The sequence below is a fragment of the Garra rufa genome, chromosome 8 (genome assembly GCF_049309525.1).
Source record: "Garra rufa chromosome 8, GarRuf1.0, whole genome shotgun sequence".
Taxonomy (NCBI): domain Eukaryota; kingdom Metazoa; phylum Chordata; class Actinopteri; order Cypriniformes; family Cyprinidae; genus Garra; species Garra rufa.
Genome location: NC_133368.1, coordinates 23,080,559 through 23,103,058, shown reverse-complemented (window position 1 = coordinate 23,103,058; position 22,500 = coordinate 23,080,559). Strand labels below are relative to the sequence as shown.

Sequence of the window (22,500 nt, the reverse complement as noted above, 5' to 3'; positions counted from 1 at the left end):
TTCATTTAATCAGAAGTGATCAACAAATGGGTTAAAAAAGGAACATGCCTGAAATAAAAAAATAAAAAATATTGCAACATCGTTTGTAACATCAAACATTATTATTAATTGTATTATTATTATTAATAATAATGATTATTTTTGTTATTACTAAAACATTTTACAGCATTGCTTACAAAGTAGTAGTAGTAATAATAATAATTATTATTAGCAGTAGTAGTAATTGTAGTATTTGTAAATATTATTATTAACAGTTATTAACAATTTTACTTTATCAGAAGTGATCAACAAATGGACTAATAAAAAAGAACATGCATGAAATAAAAAATGCACTGGGGCATCTTTATTGGATTGTGTAAAATGAATATAAAATGATGGTGATGATGTTGATGATTTTTATTGCTAAAACATTTTACAACATTGCTTACAAAGTGCTGTTCAGAAATGAATGCTCAGATCAAGAAATAGACTAATAGGAGAAAAATTATGAAAAATTATGAATCTCTTAAACGTTTAAATAATAATAGAAGTTAAATGTTATATTGTTATATCAGTCTGATATATTGAATTATTAAATGATCCCAATATAAATTCTTTTGAATCAGACCATTAATATTAAAGTTGTTGTTAGTAATGTTGTTGCAAGTGTTGACAAAGCACTTCCCAGAGACAACTGAAAGACGCAACCGCAAAAGTCTGTCCTGAGTTCCGAGTGTTCTGATGGAAAGGAGTCACATTGATCCATCTGACAGGACGCTCATCCTTGCCAGATTACAGTGGGGATATTCACACTGCAGTCTTTCTTCTCTTGTTCCCATCACAAGAGCTTCATCACATCTTATCTTTAACCCCCAAATGCCCTCATCCCTCTCCAGCACCCCCGTCCTTAAACTCACTCCCATTTGAGCTGTCAGTCACAGGCCTGTATCAGAGTCCCGATCAGCAGGATAAGGCCTGAGCTGCGTTGTGACTGATTGCCGTAGTGATACAGGGGCAGAGAGCTCGCAGGTCAAAAAGTCATCAGTCTCTGAAGGGATTATGGGAGATGGTTATCTGGACCGATGACCAGCAGAGTGTGTGTTTGTGATTGTTTTTGAGGAATGTGTTGCTTAAATTTAAAGGTCCACTGACCCTTAACATCTACATCTTTATGTGCTGATTCAGATTTCAAGCACAGCTCTAGTGAAGAGGATTTTAACATAATATTTTGATTCTAGCCGGCCTCTCGATGCGGTTTGAATGCTCACTTTTGTTCGATGACCTAGCTGTGCTTGTTCCTCTAGAAGACAGTTTTCTAACAGGCTGCTTTTTCTCTGCATCAAACTTCAACTGGGGGTGGAATGGAAAGAGAAACCCGCGGCTAATTGTTTTTTTCCAGAGCTTCTCAAATGGAAGTTAGCTAATGAGGTTAGGCAGCTTGACCCTGTTGAGATCGCAATGTGGGTCTAATTGTGATCTCAGATCTGCTCATAATCCCTTAATTTGACAGAATGAAGGTAGCGAGTTGCTGGAGTATAAACCGAAGGAGATGACGACAGAATGAAGTTTTAACAGTAGCAACGCTTTCGACTCGTGACAGTGAATCATCTGTTTTCAAAACAGAGACTCTTTGAGTAACACAATAAACTTTTCATTGCTATGTTTGTCACATTGTATGGCAATATTGCATTGTTTTACAGCTGAGAAAATGAAGGTAATAGTCAAAAACACTCCTCTAAAATGTCTCTCTTTCTAAGATATGTATTATTGTTTTTATATTATTTACAGTAATGCATTTGAGAAATGGTATGCATTTTGGCAATTCATGAATTTCCTTTGCATCCATAATCTAATTATATATGTGATGCACACTACCGTTCAAAAGTTTCGGATCAGAAAGTTTTTTAACGTTTTTTTTTTAAAGAAGTCTCTTACGCTCATCAAAGTTGCATTTATTTAATCAAAAATACAGAAAAAAGATAAAATAATATTGTAATATATTTTAAAAACATAAATTATTAATGCAAAGCTGAATTTTCAGCATCATTACTCTGGTCTTCAGTGCCACAGGATCCTTTAGAAATCATTCTAATATTCTGATTTATTATCTCAGATGGAAACTTAATGGATGCTTAATATTTTTTTGTAAACTGATATTTTTTCATTACGACAGTGTTTTAGTGGCACGTTAAATAATCGAAAAAATTATGAGATTAAAGTCGTAATATTTTAAGAAAGTTGAAATGTTAAGAGAATATTACATGAATTGAGAATATTTTGACTTTATTTTCAGAACATTTCAACTTTATTTTCGTAATTTTAACTTTATGCTCGAAACATTTTGACTTTATTCTCAAAACATTTCGACTTTATTCTCGTAATTTTGGATCGACTTTATTATCGAAACATTTTGACTTTATTCTCATAACATTTTGACTTTATTCTCGAAATTTCGACTGTATTCTCAAAACATTTTGACTTTATTTTTGAAACATTTTGACTTTATTCTCAAAACATTTCGACTTTATTCTCAAAACATTTTGACTTTATTCTCGAAATTTCGACTGTATTCTCAAAACATTTTGACTTTATTTTTGAAACATTTCGACTTTATTCTTGTCATTTCAAGTGGACTTTATTCTCAAAATTTCGACTTTATTCTCAAAACATTTCGACTTTATTCTCAAAACATTTCGACTTTATTCTCGTAATTTTGGATCGACTTTATTATCGAAACATTTTGACTTTATTCTCATAACATTTTGACTTTATTCTCGAAATTTCGACTGTATTCTCAAAACATTTTGACTTTATTTTTGAAACATTTTGACTTTATTCTCAAAACATTTCGACTTTATTCTCAAAACATTTTGACTTTATTCTCGAAATTTCGACTGTATTCTCAAAACATTTTGACTTTATTTTTGAAACATTTCGACTTTATTCTTGTCATTTCAAGTGGACTTTATTCTCAAAATTTCGACTTTATTCTCAAAACATTTCGACTTTATTCTCAAAACATTTCGACTTTATTCTCGTAATTTTATGTCAACTTTATTCTCTAAACATTTTGACTTTATTCTCGAAATTTTGACTATTTTTCGATCTTATTCTCGTAATTTCTACTTTTTTATTAAAATATTTTTACTATATTTTTTAAATTTCGACTTTATTCTCAAAACTTTTAGACTTTATTCTCGTAATTTTGACTTTATTCTCAAATATTTAGACTTTACTCTCAAAACTTTAATCTCGTAATTTGAGATTTTTTTTATTTTTCAATGTGGCACTAAAACACTGTCGTATTTCGTGATTCTCTGATGAATAAAAAGTAAAAAAAGAACAGCATTTATTTAAAAAAGAAATCTTTTGTAATAGTATACACTACAATTCAAATGTTTGGGGTCAGTAATTTTTTCTTTTTTTTATGAAAGAAATTAATACTTTTTTCAGTAAGGACGTGTTAATTTAATAAAAAGTGATGGTGAAGTTGTTAGAAAATACTTCTATTATTTTGAATAAATGTTCTTTTTTTTACTTTTTAATTTATCAAAAAATCCTGAAAAAAGTATCACAGGTTCCAAAAAAATATTAAGCAACAAAAACTATTTCCAACATTGATAATAAATCCGCATATTAGAATGATTTCTGAAGAATCGTGTGACACTGAAGACTGGAGTAATGGATGATGAAAATTCAGCTTTGCATCACATGAAAAAATCATATTACACATAATGATTATTATAAATTATATCATATATTACACATTAAGTTTAATTAATATTAATACATACAAAAAATGTATTTAAATATTAAATTATTTATAAATAATATTTATTGTTCAAACAATACATTTTTGAACAATTTTTTTGTATTTATTAGGAATGCATTTGGATCATTTGACTTAAAAAATGTCAAAAAAAAGTGTCAAAGCACACTGAAAAAATAAATTCTCTGAGAAACTGCAAGTAAATTTCACAAACAATTACAAGGACAGAGCGAGTAACCTTAAATATACATTGAAACTTTACAGTAGAAAACTGAAATATACAAAGTGTACTCCAAAATCTTTATTTAAAACTTAAAAAATATTTTTACAGTGCATTTTTTATACAAATATAAAAAATCGTATATATTCATAAGCAAGTTGCCATCAATAGTTGATGTCAGCCTTCACTCATACTTGTGTCTCTTGTATCCTGTACCTCAGCGGATTACGTGCTTTATATAGTTGATACTGATGTTTGCACTGTGTCCATCCCTTGTGGGCCTGGAGAAGCCCCCATTACATGTTGTCTATTATGCAAACAATAGTGTTGTCATTATCAGCAGAACACCCCTTTGCAGGGCCTTGTCACTGGTTGTCACCATCTGATGAGTGTAAATTGCCCTGTTTCGTAACCAAAGTGAAAATGCAACACATTTAAAGTAAAGAGAGATTTGATAGGGTCCTGGTGTTATAAAGCCATTTGTTTATTTATTTTTTTGAAAATCTTATATGCACCGAGCTGAAGCAGAAGGTCTTCATTATAGATTAGTCCTACCCTTGTTTGATTTGTTGGCAGCGTCTGCTGTCCTCAGCTGGCTCCTCTCAGTGTCCCAGGCTGTTTTAATGTCAGATTGCGCTCAGGTTGCCGATGGTGGCTCTGGTTTCTCCATGGAAGCTGAGGCCAAGTTCACTGTCACTCATGTCCTCTCACACCTGTCTGCCTCGGCTTTCCTTGTAACATATCAATATTTCAGAAGGCCAGGGGAAGGGCAGAGGGTGACAAAATGAACAGGCCCAAAGGCTTCCTTCTAGGGCTGGGCAATTCTTTCGATTAATTTGAATTTACGTTTTAAGACGATTTAATTTTTTATTAAATCGAGGTATCGCGATTTTTTAATAAAAATATTAGATACATTGTAATTGCACCAATGACAGAATAATTAAGAGGCAATATTGCCCGAACCCATGATGGCTCTTCCTTCCTGACCCCAACCATAACAGACATGTCCTCAAGAATATGCAAAGACTGTAATGGGTAAGATGAGAGAGACAGAGTCATGTTAAAGCACACCTTGCACCATTTTAATAATTAAAATTATTGCGACAGTGTCAGATCTGATTAAGTAACTATTGTTTAAAAGTTTGGGGTCGGAAAGGTTTTTTAATCTTTTTGAATTATGCTGACCAAGGCTGCATTTATTTGATGAAAAATGCTGTAATTTTTTTTTTTTTTTTTTTATATATATATATTCAAATGTAATTTATTCTTGCAAAACAAAGCTGAATTTTCCACAGTCATTACTCCAGTGTCACATGGTCCTTTTTTTAAGATTCTTTGATAAATGAAAAATAAAAAAAGAACATTTGTTTAAAAAAGAAATCTTTTGTAATAATATACACTATCGTTCAATTGTTTGGGGTCGGTAATTTTTTTTTTTTTTTTTTTGAAAGAAATTACTATTTTTTTATCAGCAAGGATGCCTTAAATTAAAAAAAAGTGATGGCAAAGATTATATTGTTCAAAAATATTTCTATTTTGAATAAATGCTGTTCTTTTTAACTTTTTATTCATCAGAGAATCCTGAAAAAGTATCACAAAAAAAATTAAGCAGCAAAAACTGTTTAATAAATCAGCATAATAGAATTTCTGAAGGATCATGTGACACTGAATAATAGATGATGACAATTCAGCTTTGCATTACATTAATAAATTATATTTTACAGTATATTAAAATAGAAAAACTGTTATTTTAAATGCATTAATTTGATGAAAAAATCAGTACAAAAAAGTAATATTGTGAAATATTATTGCCATTTAAAATAACTGTATTCTATTTTAATGTATTTTAAAATGTAATTTATTCATGTGATGCAAAGCTGAATTGTCAGCATCATTTCGCAAGTCTTCAGTGTCACATGATCCTTCAGAGATCATTTTAATATGCAAATGTGATGCTCATGAAACATTTCTTATTATAATTACATTTGAAAACATCTGTTTTAAACATTATAAATGTATTAATGTTTTAAAATCTTAATGACCCCAAATTTTTGAGTAGTATAGTGTAAATTGATTGTAGATTTACCATCAAAGAGTTCTTCTTGTAAACTTGATGCCATATCTCATGATTCAGCTACTAAACAAAAACACAATTTGTGTTAATCCATGTTATGTGTTGTGGCAAATGAGCTACTTTTGCGAGTTTTTTTGTTCAAAGTTAGATCTGAGAGCAGTTGTCTGTTTAATCCGTTGACAGCCCAAGGCTCTGTTCATCCCATAATATTTATTTTCACGCCAGCATTAGCATTGGGGTGTGTAAACGCAAACTTGTTTGTTGTTCCAATGATAGAGCAGCTGCACACTGAGTCATCAGTTTTTTCTCTTTATGACTGAGCTTGAGATGTTGCATTTGAAATCCTGTTGAACGTTATTTTTTATTTGTCGATTACTCCTCTGAGGTCAACATTCAGACGCATGGGTATCATTTATAACTGGATCCTTTAAAATAATTAATTGCTGTACAATTAGTTTATAATAATAATATAATATAATAATATTAATATAGGTTCACCGAGATTAATAATTTATCAAAAACGCAAAAGATCAAGTTTACTTATTTATGCATTTTTCATGAGCTTTCCTCATAACCACCAAAAATGTATTGTTTAAATTCTTAGCTTAACTTCAAATTATTTTTATTCTCTCTCCTCAGGATGAAAAACAAGTTGTGGTACTTTGAATTCGGCACCACAGAGACCATCTCGGCCACTTGTAAGAAGTTGAACGAATCCATTGAGGTGGAGGTGAGTTCAGGTCATTCAGCCTCAACAGTGCCCCGTTTTACTTGACAGCAAATGTTGTAATTATATACAGCCACACTGACAGACATTCAACTGTGTGTATGGTTAGTATCTCCACTGAATACTTCCTTCAACAAACTGTGATTCATTAATGCAGCTGGCTACAGTATCTACAGTAAACCTCAGGCTGCTCTTACGCAGTCAGTGTTGAAGGAACTTGTCATAACGTCTATCGGAAAGCAAACAGTGGCAGACGACCTCTGTTGACAACGTTCCCAGCATGTGAAACTTTCACACTGTCTGTGGTTAGACCTACATAATGAATGCAATAAGTTTCAGTGACAATGAAGAGTATTTTTTAGCGTGATTTAAGCCAAAGTGTATGATTAAACATTGATATTTTTAGTACTGACTTTATAGTTATTTTTAGAGGAGAAGTTTTCTGATAATTTACTCACTCCCATGTTATCCAAGATGTTCGTGTCTTTCTTTCTTCAGTCACAAAGAAATCAGGAATTTTCTCATAGTGCACTTCAGTGGTGGCAAACGAGTTGAAGGTCCAAACTGCAGCTTCAAAGGGGCTCTACACAATCCTAGGGGATATACTTTTTAACCACAAATGCCCGTCTTGCACTAGCTCTGCGATACATATGCGTATCTTCACACAATGACGTTGGAAAAGTCAAGCATGGTTAGTTCTTCATCTGTGTTCGTCGGTTCAAAAAGGTAAGGTAGGGCAAAAACTCCATCTCAATTTCTCCTCCAACTTCAAAATCGCCTAACAACGTTTTTTTTACTTTTTTTGTAAAGGGCATTTGACTTTCTTTGCACATTCGCTGGGTCGGCACTTCTGCCTCGTGAACTTTACAATGTGACTATGTAATATGTGAAGTCGCGCTAGTGCAAGATGAGCATTTGTGGTTAAAAAGTATATAAATTTGCATTTTTCATCAAAAACGACGCTAGATAAGACCCTTATTCCTTGGCTGGGTGTAGAGCTCTTTGAAGCTGCATTGAAACTGCAATTTGGACCTTCAACCCATTGATCCCTATTGAAGTCCACTATATGGAATGTTTTCCTCAAAAACCTCAATGTCTTTTTGACTGAAGAAAGATAGACATGAGCATCTTGGATGACATGGGAGTAAGTAAATTATCAGAAAATTTTCATTCTGGAAATGAATTTCTCCTCTAAAGCATAAACAAAGATTCATTTTTTCTGCACTCAATTAGATATAAGCTGTACTTGAATGCCTATTACTTATATTTAAAAAAAAAAAAAAAAAAAGTAAATCAATAAATCAATAAAAAATGGGTGTATTACCAACATGGCCACCAAGTAAACTAACTTTGATCCAGACCGAGGTTGTTGATGTTTCACAACGGTTATGAAATTAGAAGAGCTATGAAAACATCAGCAGCTGAGGAATTTGCTTTAGGAAAAGAAAAGTTTCTTTCTCCCACTCTTGTGTGGGATCTCACACCGATCGAGGCATCTCATTATGTCGTAAACGTGTCAGCGTTTGTCTTTTGAAGTTTGTGTACTTTTCCACTGTACTGACGCCCTTGGTTTGATTCAGGGTGGTCTGTGACATCATACAATACTGTACAGCAATTCTATTTTTGGATCGCCCGCAGGCATTTTTAGACTAGTTTCACATCTCTCGTGTCTGGAATGCCATTGCTATTGATGCGCCACTCCTAATAGTTAAGTACATGAATGCAGTTTATCATGCTTTAAGTGCTTTGTCATTCTTTTTTAACCAGTATACATTACCGTTCAGTTAAATTTTTTTGTAAAGATGTTAATGCTTTTATTCAGCAAGGATGCATTAAACTGATCAAAAGTGACAGCAAAGACATTTGTGACCCTGGACCCCAAACTATTAGTAATATGCATTATGCATGTACATTTATACATATAAATATATAAGAAAATGTTCAACATTTTTGTTTTGTTTCTGTCCCAGTGTGATGGCATCATATTGGATCTCAGCAGCACGTCCCTGGAGGGTATCGCTGTGCTCAATATTCCCAGCATGCACGGGGGCTCCAACCTGTGGGGCGAGACCAAGAAAAGACGGAATTACAATCGCATGAGTAAGAAAGTGCCAGAGAGGATGACTGGCAGCACTGTCACCGATGCCAAGGAGCTCAAGTTTTGCGTGCAAGGTGAGTCAGACTTTAGGACATAAACGACTGAATAAGATTTGGGTTGCTCCTGAAATGTTCTTACAACCTACAAGTTTCTAAATATAGCGGAGAAATGATCCTTTTGCATTCAGTTGTTGCTTCTGGCCGTTTCATTGTAGTTCATTTAAGTGCCGATGACGAAATTGACTGAAACCTCTGATTTCCTGCCACTTCTAATAAATTTCAAATTACTGGCCATCTTCGGTAGATCAGCACACAATGTGGAGCTGTTTCATATGCAGCTCTGACTCACAGCTGCCGTGGAGGAGCCGAAAGCTTTTAACCATCGCTAATGAGCGGGAGCCTCTCCGGCTGCTCGTTACACTGATGTTCAGTCTCACTGTGTTTTGGGACTTCCTGCGTTCGTTTCCCAGAGTGTGAGGCGCTATTAGAAGTGCTAATCGTCATTTAGGGATAGCGCTATCTGTGTCATCGCCTCAGTGAGATGTAGAGTACCAGCTTTTCCAAATCCCACACTAGAGGTTGGTGTCACCATCCTACTAAATGTTCTTCAGGGAGGGAAAGTCACCACAAACGCCCTTGTGACGCCAGCCTCCGGGGCCCTGGCGTCACCATCAGCTGTCTCAGTTGGTGATCAGAGCTCGGATGTGACTGTGCCTCCCAAGGTCAGAGCAACAGCAGCTTTTTCAGGTGGCGGTGAATCAGCCTCCAGCTCCAGGCCTGTGTTTTATACAAAGGAAATGAAAATTCTGTCATAATTTTCTCATAATATATAATCATATGTGACCCTGGACCACAAAACCAGTCTTAAGTAGCAATATACCAGTATATTTGTAGCAATAGCCAAAAATACATTGTATGGGTCAAAATTATCTTTTTTTTTATGCCAAGAAGATATTTTCGTACATTTCCTGCCGTAAATATATTAAAACTTTTTTTTTTTGATTCTTTAGGGTCTTCATGAAATGTCTGCTACATACTGGTTAAAATTCCTCAATGGTTGTGTAAAACATCACCCTTTTTACCTTGTCAATAACAGTTCTGTTCACAGCGACCCATTTTGGTGCATGCCTCTTTAAATGCTAATGAGCTACTGATTACCCCGCCCCTCTCTTTCATTTCTGTTGTGCATTACCATCAAAAACTAAGCTAATCCACTGCATCCTCAGTGGCTCTGATGTCAGGAGAAAATGCCTTACATTTCTTATGAGATGTTGTTGCTACAGCTGCTCAAAGTGTGGAGAAATGGTGGACAATGTACAACTGGCTTAGCTAATATGGGAAAGTCCATCAGCGGCCTCAGAATTATGATGTCTTACTGCTCAGAAAACCAAAACAGCTTGATAATTGAGACTGTTTAGGTTTTTGGGGGATTGAAAAAGAAGTGAATGGGTTTTTATCATTGTAGGGTGGTTGTGTCCACACACTGATAAGACACATTTATATGCGAAGTGACTTTTGCATCGATGTCCCCTTTAAACTTTATAGCCCAAGTGAAGGTAGTTGATTATATACAAGACTGGCTGTATGTCTCTGGCTCTAAACTGCGCTGCAGTCTTTATTCAGCATACAAAGAGGTTTTTTAATTAAAATATTTTGCTAAGAAAAAAATCTATTTTTTTTATACTGTATGTCCTTGGATTGAGCCATGTTGAGGACACTGACTCTGTAAAGACTGAAAACCTCTTAGCTAAAATGCAGTGTCATGGTGTAGCGTAGTGAGGTTTAAAAAACAAAATTAAAAACATACACTACCATTTAAAAGTTTGGATTTTTTATGTCTTATGCTCATCAAGACTGCATTTATTTGATCCAAAATAAAGTAAAAACAGTAATATTGTGAAATATTACTACAAATTAAGTTTTACTTAATTTACTAAAAAAAAGTTTTCAATTATATAACTATTTTAATATACATTAAAATGTAATTTACTCTTGTATTGGCAAAAGCTGAATTTTCAGCAGCCATTTCTCCAGTCCACATGATCCTTTAGAAATCACTCCAATATACTGATTAAACCAAATTTCTTATTATTATCAATGTTGAAAACAGTTGTGTTGCTTATTTTTGTGGACACATTTTTTCAAGATTCTTTGATGAACAGAAAGTTCAGAAGAACAGCATTTGTTTGAAATTAAAGTCTTTTGTAACATTATAAATGTCTTTACTCTCATTAATTAGTTTTAAGTCTCATTAAGTATTAATACTTTACTCTCATTAAGTATTAATCTTTTCATTTTAAACTCTTTTTTTATTTTTACTGAGGCAGAAACCTTCTTCCTACAGTTTACATACTGTCAAAAGCTTACATACACCTTGCAGAATCTGCAAAATGTTAATTATTTTACCCAAATAAGAGAGCAACAAATCCCACAAATTCTTTGGTTTTTCAGCGTATTTTCTGTATTTGAACCCTTTACAACAATGACTGCATAAAATTGATATACATCTTTTCGCACTGAGGACAGCTTAGGAACTCATATGCAACTATTACAGAAGGTTCAAACGAAAAACCAAAGAATTTGTGGGACCTGAAGGATTTTTCTGAAGAACAGCGTGCAGTTTAACTGTTCAGGACAAACAAGAGACTCATGAACAACTATCACTAAACAAAAAACACAGCTGTGGATCATTCAGGTAACAACACAGTATTAAGAATCAAGTGTATGTAAACTTTTGAACAGGATAATTTTTATAAATTCAACTGTTATTTTCTCTTGTGGACTATATGTAAACGTCTTTTATGTGAAAAATATCTTTAGGTCAGTACTAAATAAAAAAAATAACATGCATTGTGTATGATATGATCCCTCTTATTTTGGTAAAATAATTGCCTTTTACAGATTCTGCAAACTTTTGACTTCAACTGTGTAAAGGTAAAACAATGCTTTTGACATTATTTGCGGTTCTTCTTTGCCTCAACTATTATCTGATATACAAACTTTGATCAGCTTCATGAAGTGAGACTGGAGTGTGTGCGCAAAAGTATGCGTGCTTAGAAAAATTGTGATGTTTTCCAAATGGAGCCTCGCAGTACTTTCAAAAATGGCCTCTTCTTTTAAGTCAACATGACCATTGTGTGGGCAGCAAGACCCTTGAGATGTTTTTGTTTAGTTTTTTTTTAGCTGACGTCAGTAAATGACGGTTGTGACCTACAAGAGCAGCGTCTTGAATTTGAAATGCCCTCTGATGTATTTAGGCACCTCTTGTCTTTATTGATGACCTGTGTGTTCATCACCTGTTCCTACTCTCTCGCTGTCTTTGATCCGTTTCAGTTCTCTTCACAGTTACAACTCTCTCGTCCCTCTCTCTCTGTACTCCACTGACTGAACTCACATGAATCCTGTTACCATGGAGACCCCCAGGCCCTCCTGAACCGAGGAACAGCGCAGGGATCGAAAGAGAATGAGAGGTTGGGAGGGAGGGAGAGAGAGTGGGCTGCTGTGAGCAGTGTGACTCATTTCAGTAATCTTTAACTGGCCTTCAGGCACAAATACTCAACCAGCATTGTGTACAGCACATACAGTAGAGCCGCATCCCATCTGAAGTAACTGTGATCACTCTGTCAGTTAGTTAGTTGGTTAGTTCAACCATTTGTCTCCATTTAGCACGGAGGATTGAGTGCTACAGAGTTTCTGACAGCTCACCAGTCATGTAGTGATGCCAACTTGCTCCACATGTTTAGATAGCACAGGTTACACTCTGTGAAAATGACTTGCTGTTTACAGCTGTGAGTGCATGACCTCATCTCCACCTCTCTATGGAGTGTATTTTGAGGTTTATATGAATAGAGAATTCCTCTCACTCACTCCACGCAACAATTTCCACATGACTCAGGTCCTAATGGATGTCTGCATGTGACTGTTGCATTAGTAGGGGTGTTGTTAGGCTTCTCGTACTGAATCTTTTCTGGACAGACCTGAAGGTTGTAGAGGTTTATTTTTGGCCATAATAAGCTTTTTCCTAAATTTGGGTGGGTATTATATAGTAGCTTTTTATTTTTATATTATATAATAGCTAATAGTAGGAATTAGCTTTCCACTAAACTAGATTTTTTGTGTTTATGTATTATAAATATCAGTTCTGTCATGACAACTCTCGGAAAAGTTTGCATGGTAATGGATATGACAATGTTAATGTATTTGGTCTTGGCAGAACAGATCTGCTACGCTGCTGCTGCTGAATTGCTACTGCTGTTGGTTATTGCTGTAGTTGTAGATCATTGCTGCTGCTGCTGCTGCTGCTGCTGCTGCTGCTGCTGCTGCAAGCAAGTACATGAACTTGCTACTGCCAAAGCATATGGCGATACGGTGCTGTGAGTATTTAAGACATACTGCTGCTGCACAAATAGCGTAAAATGACCCATAGCAGATCTATACAGATGGAGCTGGGGAAGGTGGAGGGTTTCAGAAGAACTGCCCAAGTGAATGTTACCAGTCATTTAAATAGCTGCAATCTGCAAGCTCATTGGTTGCATATGCAACATGAATCAATCAGCTTGTGCCAAGTTGTATAACTCTGTTATATTTTCAGTTACGTTAACAACCCCTCAGTCTGTGCCATATTGAGTTTCATAGCAGAACTAGGCATTTATATTTATAGTTTAATTTTACTTTCTTTTCTTTTCTTTCAAAACCTAAAGGCAGCCTTATTAGCCAAATTAAAAACCTTATTAAAAGTTAACTCTGATTTGAAATATTCATATTTTTTGGTAGCTTTGCTTTCAGAAATGGCTAGTATTTTTAAATATTTTTTTTTCTCACTGTGTTTAGCAGCTTTAACAGTTGAAAACCATTGCGTAAAATGTATTGTAAGGAAGTTATATAAATTTGTTATTATAAACTAATAAGAATAAAATTAATTTTCATGCTAGAGCTAAAATTATTTTCACATTTTATGAAACAAAGTGAAACTTAAACTTAAAATGTTGTAACAGTGTTGATTCTACAAGGGACAGTTAAAATATACACTACCAGTCAAAAGGTTTTGAACAGTAAGTTTTATTGTTTTTTAAAGAAGTCTCTTCTGCTCACCAAGCCTGTGTTCATTTGATCCAACTTACAACAGAAGCAGTAACATTTTTATTTCTTTACTGTTTTTACTATTTCAAAGCTGAGCTTTTAGCATCATTACTCCAGTCACATGATCCTTCAGAAATCATTCTAATATTCGGATTTGCTGCTCAAAAAACATTTATTAATATTATTATTATGTTGAAAACAGCTAGGTAATTTTTTTCAGGTTTATTTGATAAATAGAAAGTTCAGAATAACAGCTTTTATCTGAAATAGAAATCGTTTGTAACATTATAAATGTCTTTATCATCACTTTTGATCAATTAGCATCCTTGCTAAATAAAAGTATTAATTTCTATAATCCCCCCCCCCCCAAAAAAAAGAATTATACTGACTCCAAGCTTTTGAATGGTATAGTGTATAATGTCACACCAGCTTTTTATTTTTGGACCTTTCTACTCATCAAAGTATCCTGAATTAAAATGTACTCAACTGTTTTAAAAATTTATGATAATAATAATAATGATGATTAAAAAATGTTTCTTGAACGACAAATCAGCATATTAGAATGAAGAATGAGCTTTGATCACAGGAATAAATTACATTTTAAAATATATTCAAATAGAAAGCAGTTATATTAAATAGTAAAAATATTGGACAATATTACTGCTTTGCTATGTTTTGGGATCAAATAAATGCAGGCTTGGAGAGCAGAATTCTTTAAAAAACATTGAAAATATTACTGTTCGAAAACATACTGTGGGAAATCATTTGGGGAAATCACCTGCTGGTATACATCATTTAAAGGTTTGGGGTCAGTATGATTTTTAATGTTTATGCTCAACAAGGCTCCAATATAACATACATTAAAAGCAGATTTAAAATAACTGCTTTCTATTTTCATATATTTTAGAATGTTATTTTATTCCTGTGATGCAAAGCAGAATTTTTAGCATCATTACTCCGGTCAGTTCAGTGTCACGTGATCCTTCAGAAATCATTTTAATATACCGATTTGATGTTGAAGAAACATTTCTTATCATTAAATCGGAAAATAGTTGCGCTGCGTAATATTTCCGTGGAAACCTTGATATATTTTTTTCAGGCTGAGTAGAAAGTATAAAAAACAGCATTTATGTCTTTTCTAACAGTGTAAATTTCTTCACTATCACTATTGATTCATTTAATGCATCCATGCTAAATATATCTCACTGAACCCAGTCTTTTGAATGCTAGTGTATTTTGTAATAGCTACAAAGCAGGTCTCTGTTAAGACTTGTAGTTTTAACATTCCGTGACGAGATTCATATTATGATAATGAGTTAAATATAACTTGAAATGATTATGTGAAAACATGCAAAAGCTGCCTAATCACAATACACAGGCATTTTGGCAGAAATTAAGTCCGGTTCTGCCAAAAAAATTAGTCATGGTTGGAATGTTCAGGATTTTTTGTTTTCTTTCCATGTTTGTATATTTCAGGAGCAGCTGAAATAATGAAGCAGTATTGGTGTGCTAGACAGCATCTCCACATCTCTTATCTCAATATCGGCTGTTCCCTTTTCCTCTCTTTATTTCAGGGTCACAGAGGGACATTTTGTCCTTTCACCTGCTTCCCACACCCTTGAACTCTCCTCTTTCTTTCTCTTTATGGCTCGTACACAAGTCGCTCCACCCTTCCCACAGCGATCTTGCCACACAGTGCCTCGTGCTGATGGCTATTTCAGGGCACTGGGACCATTCATTGTTACATCCCACAAACAAAAACACACACATTCACAAAAAAACACACACTCGGATCCTCGTAAACACAGAGCGAATGATTTGTGTCGTATTTCCTCTCTCCCGTCGTACATGACAGGAATAGAAGTGAAACTCTCCACCCAAAGAGCATTGTGGGAACACGGTGACTCATTGGACGAAAGGGACGCTTTCCGCTGTGGCTCAGCGTCCTCGATCAGTGGCCAAAAAAGCCAATCGACAGCTTTGCTCTCGCTTTAGCAAGAGTGATGGACATTTGAAGAGTGGCTCTCACCCATCAGGGGATCAAAATCATTGAAGATGTTTCTGGCCCGAGGGGCCCTTTCCCATGATCTGTGTCATGAGAGCTGTGATTGTTGGCCTGCTTTGTGAGAGGAGCTTTGTTTGTGAATGGCATGGGAACAGAGGTTGGGAGACTGGCGAACTCTTTGCATGCAGAACGCTAGCAAACGGAGCATGTGCAGGCAGAGCGCATCCATACAGTGAGTCTGTGATAGTGAGGAGAGCATGAGCAGTGTGGCAGACTATCAGTTGGGCTCTTATTGAACAACCCACCCTGGTATGTGAGTCATGACAAGTTATGAAATGCCAAACAATATAAAAATTAACACCTATCGTTCATTTGTGCTCGTCGTAGCGCTTCTGAAATGTCTGCCGTGGTGTGAGGCTGTTTTAAGACGTGTCACAATACTGACATAATGAGAACGCCTCTAATGAATAGAAGCATGGGAATGAAGTGTGTCATGAGGAGTATATTGTATAAGTAGAGCAGGGCCGAAGCTATAGCAAGTGTAGAGTACAAGCTTGAGAAAAAAATGTGCAGAAGGGATCACATTCACAGAAATCTTAAGGAAAAGGTTAAGTAAACTTTGTTAGATCGTTCCTTAGTGCAGTTGAAAAATTCTAAAGACATTCCTTAAGAACATTTTTTTACTCATGAGGTTGCCTTGTGTACAGTGAATTCAAAACTTTACAATCTTAAAGGGATAGTTCACCCAAAAATCTAAATTCTGTCATTCCAAACCTGTAAGACCTTTGTTCCTCTTTTAGAACACAAAATATTTTTGATGAAATCTACCATGTTCAAGATCCAGAAGGGTACCAAGAACATCGACAAATTAATCCATGTGACAGTGGTTTAACCATAATTTTATGAAGCTATGAGAATACTTTGTTGCGCAAAAAGAGTAAAATAACTTCAACCCTTGCTGTCTATGGAGGGTCAGAGAGCTCTTGGATTTCATCAAAAAAAAAAAAACTTAATTTGTGACCCTGGACCACAAAACCAAAAGGTAAAATTTTACAAAACTGAGATGTATACATCATATTGTCACGGATTAGGCAGGAACACACGAACAACGACGTAATAAAAAGACGTATATTTAATAAATCCAACGGAATACAAGTAGACACAGGAACACCAGGGGAAAACATCCATATAACATCAAAGACCGACAAGAGTACAGGGGAAAACACACACCTTAAATAGACTAATTACACACACAGGTGCAGACAATGACAGAGAAACCAAAAACACTCAGAACAGCGGGGGAAAATGGGAGAAACCAACAAGAAAGTCCGGGGGTGTGACATTACCTCCCCCTCCCGGAAGGCACGTCCTCGTGCCGACAAACAGACAAAAGGAAACAGTACAAAGTCTTAGGAGGGGGCTTAGGTGGAGGACGGACTCCCGGGAGGAGGGCACAAGATGGAGTTCAGGGTGGTGATGGAGGGAGGAGCCAAGGAGGTGACAGGAAGGGGCTGGAGCAGGAGGAGCCAGGTGGGACCCAGAACTCAGCCATGATGGGATTCCAAGGTGGAGCCGATGGATGGAGGAGCCATGGTGGAGGAGAGGCTGACGACTCCATGGGGCCGACCGACGGTGGCGGAGCAGGTGGTGGTGGAGCCCGAGGCGGAGACGGAAAGCCGAAGATCTTGGGTGACACCGCGGATCCGGAGGGCCAAGGCGGAACCCAAGGCTCTGGCGACCAAGGCGGAGATGGAGATCCGGAGGTCCGCGGCGGAGCCGGAGCGACAGAGGGCCGAGGCTGTGCCCGCGGGAGGGAGGAGGTCCACCGAGCCGGTGGGACGGAGCGACGAGGCACAGCCGGAGGAGTATAGTCCAGAGGCGATGGTGGGGCGACGACTGACTAGGGCAGAGCCGGAGGGACGATGGAGCCCGGTGAAGCTGGTGGACCGACGGGCGACGGCGGAGACGAGGGAGCAGAGAGCCGGGGTGGAGCCGCAGGGTCGGAGGGCCGAGGCGGAGTCCAAGACTCTGAGGCTGGAGGCGATGGTGAGGGATCCTCCAGCTATGACACCGATGGATACTGGCAGACCCGCGGCGAACCCACCACACAGATGGTGGGCTGAGGGTGAGCAAGGGGACAGACAGAAGACAGCGGGGATTCAGGAAGGCTGGGCGGAACCAGCGGAGATTCAGGTATAGACAGAAAAGGGAGGGTGGGTGGGAAATCCAGGCAGACAGGTAAATTCGTAAAACAGTCAATTAAGTCCCCAGAGTCTTGTTCATGCTCACTCCCAGTGGTGGTGCAGTGGGCAGGGCTCTCTACCGCCCTCTCTTGTTCCACGAAGCACTCCACCGTCGCAGATGTAAAGGCCGGCTCTCGCACCTGGTCGGAAGTTTTGAACCCATTGGCGATCCATAATACTGTCGCTCCGGGCTCGGGCTTCCCGTCTACGAAGGGCTCTTACTCCGTGGGTCGGGGTGGCTGGCTGGGCTCTGGGTCCGGAGTGTCCACTCCACAAACGCGGCGAAGTCCGCTCGAGGGCCGTCCTCGGACAATGGCGCTCTGCAAGACGTGTTGAGACTGGCGTCATAAAACGCACAGAGCGCGTCATCCGGATAGCTGGTGGCATTAGCTACGAGCTGGAACATTAACGTATTACCCTCGAGCGGTAAATCCTCCTGCTTCAGCCGGAGGAGGATGAATTCAGGACGGAGGAAGGAATCCATGGGGGAAAACACTACGGAAACAAAAAGACTGAAAAACAGAACGAAAAACAAAACGGGGTGGAATACGCCAAAAAAAAAAACTGTTTCGGTCGGTCTTTCTGTCACGGATTAGGCAGGAACACACGAACAACGACGTAATAAAAAGACATATATTTAATAAATCCAACGGAATACAAGTAGACACAGGAACACCAGGGGAAAACATCCATATAACATCAAAGACCGACAAGAGTACAGGGGAAAACACACACCTTAAATAGACAAACTAAGTACACACACAGGTGCAGACAATGACGGAGAAACCAAAAACACTCAGAACAGCGGGGGAAAATGGGAGAAACCAACAAGAAAGTCCGGGGGTGTGACACATATGAATGCTCAATAAATAAGCTTTCTATTGATGTATAGTTTGTTAGGATAGGACAATATTTGGCCAAGATACATCTATTTGAAAATCTGGAATCTGAGGGTGCAAAAAAATCAAAATACTGAGAAAATTACCTTTAAAGTTGTCCAAATTAAGCTCTTAACAATGCATATTACTAATCAAAAATTACATTTTGATATATTTATAGTATGAATTTTACAAAAAATCTTAATGGAACATGATCTTTACTTAATTTCCTAATGATTTTTGGCATAAAAGAAAAAACAATAATTTTGACCCATACAATGTATTTTTCGCTATTGCTACAAATCATAGACTGTAAAAAAAGATGGACAACGCGTCTCCGCCTCTTTCCACTATAGAAAAGTGAAGCCAAAACATCTAAATATGGCCGCTACCATCTTGGGGGAAATTGCGTCATTTGGAGCCAGAGCATGCGCAGTAGAGACTCGTTTGGAGCCAGAGTCTGCGCAGTAGAGTCGTGAGGCGGAGCCGCGGTGTCAAAATCCCGCCCAAACTCCCGCAGACCCAATCGCACGATCACAATCATGACACCACACCCCGTTTTTATAGCATCAAATAACTACTTATTAAAAAAAGCAAACTTATTAGAAAAACGAACACCTGAACATGAATCAGCATTATAGGAACCACCTCACATGATGGAAATCATCTTTGGAAAAAAATTATTTGAAGTGTAATTCGATTATTTAGTTTGGCTCACGTCCCATTAGATTACATGGAGAGGGCGGGGTTTATGACCTATACTGCAGCCAGCCACCGGGGGGCGATCGAAAACTTTTGGCTTCACTTTTCAGGACACCTACGGCACGCTTGCTACAAATATACCCCAGCGACTTAAGACTGGTTTTGTGGTCCAGGGTCACATGTGTTGCAAAGATGAATGAAGGTCTTGCAGGTTTGGAACGAAATGATTAATGACATAATTTTTGTGTCAGCTATCCCTTTTACTAATATATTTGCCTATCTATTAACACTTTCTTAAGTAGCGAGCTCCTCACAATAATTTTTTTCAATGTAAATTGTGATACATCATAACGGCGTTGAGTGTCACAAGGAAAATTTATTTGCTAGATTCTTGCATTAGTAATATGTATTATATGTAGCTAATGCTGTAATTCTTAATATTTGAAACAGCCCAATACATGAAATATTATAAAAAGTATTAATTACCTTTTCTGTATTTAAGTTTATTCTAACTAAGTGATTTAACAATAGTTTTTCAGAATTTGAAAGATTTTCTTAAGAGCCATTTTAGGAAATAAGATAAGAGCATTCTTAAAGGAATAGTTTATCCAAAAATGAAAATTCTGTCATCATTTACTTTTTGTTTGTACATTAGAACTCACTGGTCACCAAAACTGTTCAGTTACCATCGATCTTCAAAATATCTTCTTTTGTGTTCTGCAGAAGAAAAAAGTCATACAGTTTACAACTTGTGGGTAAGTAAATGATGACAGAAATTACATTTTTGGTGAGCTATCCATTTTAAAGAGCATTTTTGGATATTCTTAAAAGGATAGTTCACCCAAAAAAGAAAATCCTGTCATTAATTATTCACCCTTATGTCGTCTCAAACCTATAAGACCTTCATTCATCTTCATAACACATATTAAGATATTTTTGATCAAATTTGAGAGCTTTCTGACCCTGCATAGACAGCAACGCAACTGAGACGTTCAAGACCCAAAAAGCATGTGTCGTGGTACTCTTGTGAATAGTGGTGAAGACTGACACGGATGAGAAGAAATGGTTAAATAAAGTTATTGTTTTTTTGTTTTTGTTTTTGTGCACAAAAAGTATTTTTGTAGTAGCTTCATAGCATTACTGTTGAAAAACTGATGTCACATGGAGTATTTTAATGATGTCCTTATTACCTTTCTGGGCCTTGAACATGTCAGTTACATTGCTGTCTATGCAGTTTCAGAAAGCTCTCAGATTTCATCAAAAAATACCTTAATTTAAAAAGGCTTATGGTTTTGGAATGACATGAGGGAGAGTAATTAATGACAGAATTTTCATTTTTGGGTGAACTATCTCTTTAACTCTTTTAAGTAAGATGAAAATAGCAATAAAATGTTTTGCGATTCCAACCCAGAGAAGTCTTTGTTAAATCTATGGTAGAAAAGTTTACATAAGCAGAGCTGGAGAATAGAGCTTAATCATAAAATATGCTAGTTAGGAGTGAATGAGGTCTCAGAGATGAAGTTTACCAGAGAAGAGTTCATAAGAGGTTTTTGAGAATAATGTATACTAAAAAAAAGCATACAAGAAAGCTTTGGAATTAAGAATGCAGTTGGAGATTTCACTGAAGAAGTTTGATAGAGGAGAGTCTGAGAGTAAAGCATGGTAGAGAAAAATGTCTCATTGTTTAAGTATGCCAATAAGGCATGCATAAAAAGACCTTCGAAATGAGGTATGCTAGAAAAGCAGCATTCTTCAGTGTAGTTTGCAGGAGAAGTGTATATAAGTTTAAGGTACAGGAATGCTCATTCTGAGTGAGCGTGAGCTGTGGACGGTGGATTGTGCTTTGTAAACACTGAGAGGTGGCTCTCATGCTCTGTCCATGTGCCAAGAGACTGTCCACCCCCGCACCTCTACCACAGCTTCTGCAACCTCTCCAGCTCTTTCTGACCATCTGTCTTCACTTCTACCAGCCCAAGGCATGAAAGGGGCACCACAGGCCAGAAACCACCAAAATCACGATAAATAATTCTCCTCTCATCACCCATGTGGAATCCCACAGACCCCTCGCATGAGAAAAGTCCTGAAATAGACAGTTTTCTGTCTTCTGACAGCTTTATAAACCAGTTTCATGGCTCTTTCTGCTTTAGGTTTAATTCTATTCAGCATTTATATAGTTTTACTAATGGTAGTCATCACAAAGCAGCTTCACGGGGTGTCTGGTCTCCACTCCACTCAGCAAGCACAAATTTACCGAAGACGAAATAAGAAGAATAGTTGTCAACCTGTATGCATTACACAGTACAATGCACATTCAAAGCAGCTTTCTGAAGTGCGAGTGACTTTGAAAATGCTAGTGTTGGAGAGTATGTTGACCTCAGAAGTGTTCGCTATCTGACTTTGTTAACTGAGAATGGACTTGTGCTAAAGTGAATGGCGGTGAACAACTAAAGTTTGTCATTTTCTATGATAAACACGGTCAGTGCAGATCATGTAATTTGTTTAGATCACTGTCATTTGTTCTATACCTTCAACAAGACACTGCTTAGCCGGGACTTAATATCCTCCACACAATGCATTCTGACACGGTTACATAAGAAGGCGTTTGTGAGCTATTCTTAGCACTGCCTCACTGTGATGCGCTGCCTGGAATAAGAAAGCCCAGACCTGACAGAGGACAAAACATTCGTGTCGTGAGAAAAATAAGGCTCCCGTCAATTTTTTCCCCTC

General features: G+C 36.9%; 1 protein-coding gene across 1 annotated transcript in view; it reads left to right on the top strand.

The window, feature by feature from the left end:
- The window catches only part of LOC141340123 (nebulin-like), a 126,529-nt gene that overhangs the window by 90,887 nt on the left and 13,142 nt on the right, over positions 1-22,500 (top strand). The window contains exons 138-140 of the mRNA XM_073845053.1: positions 6,682-6,772; positions 8,740-8,941; positions 9,443-9,588. Of these exons, the coding sequence (XP_073701154.1) occupies positions 6,682-6,772; positions 8,740-8,941; positions 9,443-9,588 (439 nt within the window). The remainder of the gene's footprint in view (positions 1-6,681; positions 6,773-8,739; positions 8,942-9,442; positions 9,589-22,500) is intronic.